Raw genomic sequence first — 9,684 nt, forward strand, 5'->3', positions numbered from 1 at the left:
AAAAGAGAGATAACTTCCTAAAGCATTCTCCTGACAAGTCATTTCTATCATTAGAGTAAGACATAATGCCTCTCCTAGCAAGCACTGGTTGTAAATACAGGACTGAGGTTTGTCTTTTTAATATCCCCCAAAATAGAAATGATCACACAAACAAGCTTGATTTTCTTGTACAAGCCTCCTGGGTTACCTAGTTTGTGCATATAACTGACTGGCTTTAAAATGGGCACAGATGTTTACCAGAGATCCTCACTGAAGAGTCCCATTGTGCTAGAGGCTAGGAGGGCACAAAAGACATCGCAGCCTTGGGAAGCTCATAAGCAAAAAAGACCCACACAATGAAAGATACAGGCACTCAGACGATGCATTTCACTGACAGTTTTGTGATTAAAGTTTCTATAAGCAGTTCTACTGAATTTCTACTAAAAATACATGCACGAAATGGAAGAAAAAGCCTAGGAGGCTGAACTTAGTATATCTTACCTTTTGTACATCATAGTGAAGTCCACGTATGGCAAACCCTGGAATGTACTCATACTTCCCAAGCCCTTCCGGATACTAAGAAGACACATAACAACAATATCATCAGAGACATAAGTACTGAGTATCAACACAGATATTTTGCCTGGGGACCTGACTTAGGCCTACACGTTTTCTCACAACAAGCATGAACTGATCAAGGAAAAAGACATAAAGGATCAGCTAAAAACTTTACAGCAGAAAGGGAAACATTTCCCCAGAAATGCTTCCTCTTACGTAAGGGAAAAACATAACAGATACCATCAGGCAGTGAGGAGACTTCTGGTAAGCTCCATTCAATATATATATGTGGCAAAGCAATAGCACTGCAGAGCCTCTCGAAAAAAAAAAAAAAAAGATACGACCAGAAGAAAATGCATAAGCAGTCACCTATTGCAAATAGGGTATTCATTATAGGACATGGTATACAGCATCATCCACATTAACCTGTGCATGTCCAGTCCTTCAGTGCTGGCCCACAGTTCATATTTATCCAGCTTGGATACTTCAAACCCACAATTCTGTGCACCTAGTTAGGGAAAATAGAGCAGATCTTTCTAGACTAAGGTTCCTTCTCCATATATACAAAACCTCAGAAATATAGAGCACAGCAAAACATCCCAAAGGAGATTAATTCTGTATACAGGCAAAAACTTCTTCAATCAAAGATTGTGAAACATGGCTTTTATCTCAATAAAACAAGTAATTGACACATGCACAATGCTGCACTTTACAAATGAGTCTGGGGAGTCACAAAGATAAGATTGAAAGCAAATTCTCGGTAGATCATTACCTTGAACTGTTCTATCAGGATGTCTCTGGCAGTGTTGAAAATCATAGAGTGTAGTAAATTAGAATACTGTGCTAATGTGTAATCGTAGTCAAAGCCATAGATCTCAACATCTCCCAGGCTGATCTCGTTGTTAGCGTAGATAGCGGCTGGATTGAGGAGATTGCAGACCCCCGGCGGAAGGAGATCTAAAGGGGAGAACAGGAGAGGTTAGAGGAACGGAAGGGATCACTGAAATGTAAACTTTCCTTCTGAATCTGGCAGCAGCTGGAAGTACCATACAGCAGCAGCAAAGGACCACAGTTCTGCTGTCGAAGTCTGCTGCACTTAAGTAGCTCAAATATTCCTCCCCATGAGAAAATGCACTGTGAAACCTCCGGCTGTGCTTGGTGACTGTGCTAACCACTTTAATTAAGACTGATCTTCTGACACAAAACAATGTCTCCCAGGTCCCCCTGGCCTACATAAAACAGAGCAGACCAGGCCTTTTAGACCGTCAGATTTCTAGCTTTCAGCAGCCGCACGTTCAACAGGCTCACCTATGTGAAAGGCAGCTGTAACACATCATCAGAAAAAATATGAAGCATATCATCAGAAAAACACGTTCTCTTCTCTTAGAATCTGAACAACACAAACAAGCATCTCTCCTCTTAGAGAAGCCTAGACTGCTTCAAACCAGAAATTTTGAAGTTTGCCTTTTGGCATTTGTTTCCCACAGAAGCAGCTAGACTTCACCGAGCAATCCTTCAACTACAGTTTGGGTATTTGGTTTTTTTTACAGGCAGGATAAAGCACAGTTTTGTACAAAGCCCCACGAATGTGAAAAACATTAAACCACTCTTGGAGCACGTAACACTGATAGCAACAAGTTATCTGCTTTGCTCTGATAAACAGGGGTGGAAACAGCTCGGTCCACGCATGCAGTTTGTCGCTTTAGAACAGAGTTACCCCGTTCAGGATGCCCGTGAATAATGCTTCGCTCCCTGGACTGCAGGGAAAATGAGGGTTAAGTGACCTAGCAGCTGAAGTACCTTTATATCCTTTCTCAGAGCTGGTCTATGGAGCTCAGAGCTTTAGCCACGCTACAACAGGAAAGGCAGGAAGAGACCCCCTCCTCAAGCTTCCTGCTCTGAGAGCGCTGTCCATTGCAAGACAAGACAGAGCAATAAAAATAGATCCCTGTCATGGATGCTCTGCTCACAGCCACATTAAGGGAGAGCGAAGGAAAGGAGCGATCCCCCCAACCCCCCTTCAAAGACAGGTGATTTTGTCTTTGAACCATGGGAAAAGAACAGACGTCTCTGGAGTCTCCATAGTGTCAGCGGGTTGGGTTTTCGCCTGCCCTCCTGAACTTCTGGCTTTTAGCAAGAAGCCTTGTACTAGCTTCTTTAACACTTCCTTGCTAATAAAATGAAGTTTCATCCGAATCTACAACAAAACAAGTATTATTAGAAAGCAATAGCACTCATTTTCAATTAAGATAAGGGCTGGAACTATTACAGAACTTAAAAACAGTACAGATTTTAGATAAAAAATCCAAAGTACATTTGGGAGGACTAATCCAAAGAGGTGACCAAAGAAACAGAGGATTCAGGTATATATTATCTATTTTTCAGGGAAAAGCAGCATTACAAAAACATATCCAAGCCTCTCTCCTAGTTCACTTTCCTTTGGCCTTCAACTGCATTTCACCACACCAACTGGAGAGGAATTGTAAGACCAGAAAGTAGTATTTTAAGGCAGGAGGACTGACTTACTGCCTACACAACAAGAACAAGAGCCCTCTTTCAGTCACACTGCTGGTGGCAAACTTCCTGGAAGGGGCTGAGGACAGCAAACACAGTCAGAGAGAGCACTTTCCACCGGGTTTGTAAAAGATAGGAAACATAAAAGGATTCAGATGATAGCAACTTTCCTCCTCTCATCAAAAATGCTTTCTACACCATAAACAAATAGACCTCCACTTCCTGTCCTCACCTCCTGATGTTAACTTGTGAGAAGATCTTTTTCTAAGCGCATGTTGTGATTTGGGATGGAGTGCCTGAAGGGCATCACTTTTCTTTTTCACAAGGAAAAACACACAACCTTAATCACACCACAGCGCAAACGTGCAGTGCTTTCTTACCCTAACGAAAGCAGTTTTCATTATGGCAGCTACACCCCACTTGCTGCTTCTGTATCTCTCCAAAGAGATCAACCTCTTCCATCCTTCGCCATTTGCTAACAGATTTGGGACAACGCATTCGGACAGCCTGCCAGCAGCACAAAACACCACTGCCTGCAACCTGTCCCTCCCTGCAGAAGACACAAAACACATCCAGATGCAAAAATTGCAGCTGGCACATTGTTGTAAAAATGCAATCTGTAAAAGCTGAGAGAACCAGAATGATTTTGTCATAAGGAAAGGCTTGTCTGAGATTAGCCAAGCACATGGAGTAAATCTTACCTGTGGTCAGAACCAGGAGCAGTAACTTTGCAACACATTATGATCTATGGAGTAAATTTAGACCCACTAGATGAAGTCATGTTCCCCGAGGGCCACAAACCTACCCAGCCTCTGTTCTCCAGCAGCCTCCCACCCAGCTGATTTTATCCCATTGAGACATTTTGCCACAAACTTACATAGCATGTTCTCTCTGGTCTCCCTAAAAGCTGAAGATGCACGCTCTAGCAAAAACGCTTTATGGTCATTGGTTCAACCAGAACGTGCTCCTTGCGTACCCTTCCTGCAGCACTGCACAAAGGTGTCTCCTTGCTATGTTTCCTAACACATGTCGTCATCACCGAACCAAACTCTTACTTACAAATTCACAGACTTACTTACAAACAGCTTACTATGAGCTGATTCTTTCCACGCAGTCACCCTCCACCTTAACTTGCAGCAGTTGCAAAGTCACTGATATCCTGGAGAGAAGATTCTCTTCACTGCAATCCAGAGCTTATGCTATATATTTGGCTGAGTACAAACATCAGCTTGCAACATCTGCAAGAACACGTGTACAGCACGTAGCTGGTCAGGACGCAGGCCTGTCGTATTGAATCTCCTTAGAAACGACTCCCTCTTTTGCAGCCATCTCGGATTATTTCCAAATCATGATGCTCATAGGGATTCTTTTCACAGGATGGCATTACCAACACAAGGTATCCAGGTGGCTAGCTGTTTTTACAGATGTGACAGGCACACACCGATCATTAAAAAACACCTTGGGGAGACGCAAGGGACATGTTCCAAGTGCCGCGGTGAGTTGCCAGTTCTGAACATTTCACTCCGCCATGGACACAGTTGGAACTCATCCGTTGTCAAATCTTCTCTCACGCAGTCAGTCGAGTCAAAATCCCTCTCTGTCCAGAAATTTCACAGTCTAGCTCTGAAGGCAACAGAGTGGTCACCCCTCAGCCTTCTCTTTACTCTCTTATGCAGCTTTTCCACAGGCTCAAACTGCTGCAGAAAAGCTGGGTGCAATGCTGCCATGATGGACAGTCAGCCATCAGCGCTTCCTTACCAGGTTTCAAATGATGATCAAATACAGATTTTGTTTTTAAGATAATCACCTTATGGGTTACAAATTCTGAATGCTAAAGCAAGTTTTGGGCTTCAGACTCGGACACTGCTGCTCTGCCGAGAGATTCGGCATGTAATCTGCCAGGGATCTTTGCCTTAATTTGCATGGCTATCACCAAGTCAAACAAAAAAAAATCAACACCCTCTAAAACCCAACAAAGACGCTATTCTTCAAGAAAGATAGCTTTTGCCCCGCCAAGCCACCAAAAGAGATGTTTGCTGGAGAGATAAGACAAATCACAGCAAGAGGAAAAAAAACAAAAAAAGTTTTGGTTCTTACAAAATAGTGTTATTCCCAACTACTCTTTCCATCTGAATCTCAACTGGAAAGGGAGACAGAATCACATAGTTAGTCACTGTCTACTCAGCACTTCACCCAGGAAGTATGATCTAAAAGAGAGCTGATGTGCATACATCTGAGAAAGGAGTGGGAAAAAAAAGAGCTATTGCAACAGATACAAACCCCTGGAATTTGCCTGCTTGCAACTAGTTCTCATTTGCAACTCTGCTGTTGTTTTAGGGAAGCGTCTGCATGTGCATGCAGATATATAGCACTCAGCAATGTCCAGCTCCCTCACAATTACAACGCATGATGAAACCCAACAACGAAGCCAGACCACAAGAAGGCATGTATGATTACACATCGTTTTTATGCCTGGGCATAAAAGCAAGGTAACCACACAACATCTTCTACTTCATTTTGCTAGCATGAATCAGCTGCTTAAGTCGGCATTTCTTCATGACAGCCCAAGCGCCTCTTTCCAGGCAATAGCCCACAATTGCTGCACAGCAATAACACTCAATCTCCAGCCTGACAGCGGAGATGGGAACAAATGCAGGTAATTAAGGGTGAACAACTGTTGGAGACTTCAAGAGACTCCACGGCCCTTTCTGATTCAAGAAATGATCCAGTCCAGGGGGTGCCAAACGCTTCCTGTGCTTTACTGAGCTCTCAGGGGTACAGACACAGGAAATGCTCTTTTTCTCTCAGTCTCAGATCCAGCATGCTGGTTAAGAATAACACATTTAAAAGGCAATTTATACCATCTCTCACTCCCTTTGCACTCCCGGAGGTCTAATGTAGCAGAAATCTGCACTAACTTCTTTGTAAAACTAGTTTTCATTTACCAGTGAGGAAAAGAGCAATACTAAAAAGCACACGGTCACAATTCCCTCTCTCCCTCATAAATCCAAAACTTCCTTTGCATACTTGCTTTCTAAAGACAAACAGCCAGTTTTCTCTTTCTCACTTCCAACCCTTTGAAGTGTTGTTTTGTGATTTTTCACAGCAATGCCTATTGAATATCTTGATGAGCCAAAACAGACACCTATACCAGCAGCGCAGGCTTTGCCTAGGCAGACAGAAGTATAACGTAAAGAGCATTAAATGACAGAGGAACAGTGTTAAAAGCACCCTGAAAATTCCTTTGGAGTACCATTTTCGATTCAAACAATTAGGCCTGAATATTTCAGAGGTTCCTTCAAATGAAATCTATGTGAACCAGAAGTAATACTAAGAAACCCACCATTTTATTCAAAAATGACGTGTTTTGTATTCACAAAGGCACTGCACAAACGCTTGTACAACCACTCTTCACAAGCAAAGAACTTTATGTTTAAGGCAGCAGAATTTGGAAGTTAACGTAACTGATCACACTTCCAGGACTGGCTGCTACTTCTGATCTCCCATGCATGCTATGACTTGTAAACCGTGCTCAGCAACTAAGTGATTTGCAGGGCAGGGAGCTACGTCCTTTATCGTTATGCCTGCTTGAGATAAGGAACACGCTCAGAATCAAAATGTGCTAGATTGCAAAAGCCACCTCTCCACCACGCTGGAATCGCCAGTGGAACGGCCGCACGGAAGCGTCTTCTCTCGCTGCTGTACCCGATGCGACGGACACGTGCTACTGACGGTGGCCTGCAACTTGCTTTAGACGCAAAGATAACTCTCGAGCCACGTAAACCAAAAAGAGCAAGAAGCAGCTCTAACCTACATCCTCAGGATTACCAACGCCTAACCAAATTCACACTATCTTTACTGCAAACTTGTCAACGTTCTCAACAGTTCTGACATTCAACCTCACTCAAGCTTGCCACGTGGAGGTAAGAAGTTAACAATTATTTTAAAGGTTTCTCAGGAAATCTGATTTGTTGTGGCTAGTTACAAGTTTAAAAGACACTGGAAAAAAAAACTACTCATTTCTCCACAGGGTAAATCTTCACTTGCTTTCCAGTTACATTGAGTTTCAAGGCTGTACATTTCCTAGACTGCAAAACTTCTGACAGTGCTTACTAATAAAATGTAACGCCCTTCCTCGATGTTTTGGGTATCATCAAACAAAAATACGGTAAGTCTTGAACTACGCCATCTCCCTGCCTCTTTTGGCAGAGAAAAATCACAGTAAGTGAAAGCAGTATTTTTAAGACTGTATTTTCATTTCCTGTTATAATTTAAGAGTCAGCCTTGCAAAAGATAGAGGGGATAAACAGCATATTTGGCATAGCTACGTTTTTCGTATCACCACATTCAAGACGAATAGAACAGTGCAGGGCACTTCTGCAAAGCTGAGAACTTCTGACACGTCAGCTCTTGCTACCAAACCTGCACCACCACTCAGCTCTACCCTCCACCCAGGATGCTCTCTCCCTACACACCTTTCCCTATCCGGCTCAAGCGGGATTTAGCACTGGAATCTGCTCTGTGCAAAAATGTAGGATTGCTCTATAAACCAGGCTGTTAAGCAAGACCTGGCTTGAAAATATGTAAGAAATTCTACCAACAGGGACATCTTTCCCAAAACTGAGAGCAGTAACTGACAAAACAGAAAGGTGGAGTTTCAGAGACAGGGGCACCACAGGTTTTTTTTTTTTTAGTAACCTTCTTAAACTCGATATTGACGGATCAAGGGGCGACAATGTTTTCAACACAACCAACCTTTCAAATTCCTATTCCAACCACAGAGGCTCACTTTTACATCAAAGGTAGAAAAGGAAGGATAACAAAGGAATGGACTGATGCCAGATTTGGCACGATTCAGTTTAGTTGTCAAAACAGCAGTTGAAACCATCTTGGACCAACTTTGTTTGTCTTTTCTTGACAAAATTTGAGTAACAGCACAGTCTTGAAAGTTTGGTCTGGGGAGCTATTACTTAAACAAATGAGAGCCTCCGTAGGTAACATCATGTAAGATCACATAATCACCCAAAGACTTGCAAAGAGTCTGCTCTGTCTGCAAATGGGCTACTTCATCTAACTTCATCTTGCATTTAGTCCTGCTGATTAATTCCCCATCCAGAGAAATAAAAATAACTCTACCATACCCATCCCAACAAATTGTAACTGTGTGAATATAGACACCACAATCTGTCGCATAATAAAGCGAGCATTTTGCCAAGAGATGATGATAGTAACCTATCTGCATTTATACCACTCTGAAAAAGAAGAATGGCTTTGAGGTTATGAAGGTCCAAACAGCACTGCAAGTCTTGCCAGTTGGAACTTCTTTCAAGTTGTAAGGCTAAAACCACAACGCAGTCTTACAGCTGGAACTTAACATAAAGCTGCAGTACTCTGCCAACACACTGCACCTCCTTCAGCGGATCGGGCAAAGGGACATACATCCTGCAGAAGCTGGAAGAAAACAGCCGGAGACTGAGATCCCAATGGATCAGCAGCCAATTCCTTTACACTGGTGTGTCACAAAGGACTCTAGACTCTAGGTCAAATCTCATGTACTGGGAGCTGGGGAGGAATCGATGACAAAATATGCCAATCTCCAAATAGCACGATGGTTCCTCTAGAGGCTGATGACTGCCTGCCTTCCCTTACCAAGGCCTGACACAAGCAAAAAGCTAACAGAGAACTGTTCAACAGTAGAGACAAAGTCACAGTAGCCAGCTCTCTGCGGTGCTTACCTTCAACATTGCAAGAACTGACAAATAAGAAGAAAACGCTCCCTGTCATCGTGACATCAAAGCCAGCGTCTCACATCTTGAGAATCCAATACAGCAAAGATCTGCTGCTGCCTGAAAGACCACCACCCTATTTTCACACATGGGCAGACCCAGCAAGTGGCATGTGTTTCCTCCCTGCTTAGTGAGGTGTCAGAGATCCCCCACCTGATGGATCTAAGTAACATCTCAGTGAGAGGAGCAACAACAACACGTGTGTATGAGAAAAAGCCATTTCACACCTGCAGCACGAACTGCACTCAGACCAGTCATTCAGGACCAGGAAACATCCCAGCAGCTGCGGCAGCAGTCTTCTCCGCGCTCGCTCTCGAGCCACTGGCTTTCAGGGTGAACCCGGGACCCCTCAGCACAACTGCTGGTCCTAGTCCGGCCAAATTTCTCTATGCCAGTCAATGGCAAACTAGAGAACAACGCAGCCAGCCCTCCAGTGAGGCCATCCACCCCGGCGATACCCGAAGCTGTGCAGGAGCCCCCCGTGCGCTCCTCGTCCTGAAACACCGAGCAGCAGAAGCGTGTGGCTTTCCACAGGGAAGTCCCTGGTGGGCAAAGGGAGACCAGGGCCCGATTCCGAGGACGAGAAACAGCCCGGAGAGACTCGCTAGGCGGGAGCCACCAGGACACGCAGGCGGCACCGCCGCGGACCGAGAGGCACCAAGAGGCAAAGGGGGGAAAAACCCCAGGGAAAGGGAGGGGAAGGACGCGGCAGCCCCCGCGCCCAGCGGCGGCTCCTACCATACACCAGCTTCTTCATCTCGTGGTAGCGGGCCCACAAGTAGGTCTTGGTGTCGGCCCCCTCGGCCGCCACGGGCTGGCTGCCGGCGGCGGGGCCGGGCTCGGCGGC

At 44.5% G+C, this 9,684-nt stretch overlaps 1 protein-coding gene across 1 annotated transcript in view; it reads right to left on the bottom strand.

Annotated features, from left to right (window-relative positions):
* The window catches only part of NT5DC2 (5'-nucleotidase domain containing 2), a 30,820-nt gene extending 21,142 nt beyond the window's left edge, over positions 1-9,678 (bottom strand). Inside the window, exons 1-3 of the mRNA XM_085302512.1 lie at positions 9,576-9,678; positions 1,310-1,494; positions 481-555 (exon numbers count right to left, since the gene is read on the bottom strand). Coding sequence (XP_085158638.1) covers positions 481-555; positions 1,310-1,494; positions 9,576-9,594 — 279 coding nt within the window. The 5' untranslated portion in view covers positions 9,595-9,678. The remainder of the gene's footprint in view (positions 1-480; positions 556-1,309; positions 1,495-9,575) is intronic.
* Positions 9,679-9,684: the final 6 nt, after the last annotated feature.

This window comes from Rhea americana, unplaced genomic scaffold (genome assembly GCF_003343005.1).
Source record: "Rhea americana isolate MKP2758 unplaced genomic scaffold, rheAme1 scaffold_19, whole genome shotgun sequence".
Lineage (NCBI taxonomy): Eukaryota > Metazoa > Chordata > Aves > Rheiformes > Rheidae > Rhea > Rhea americana.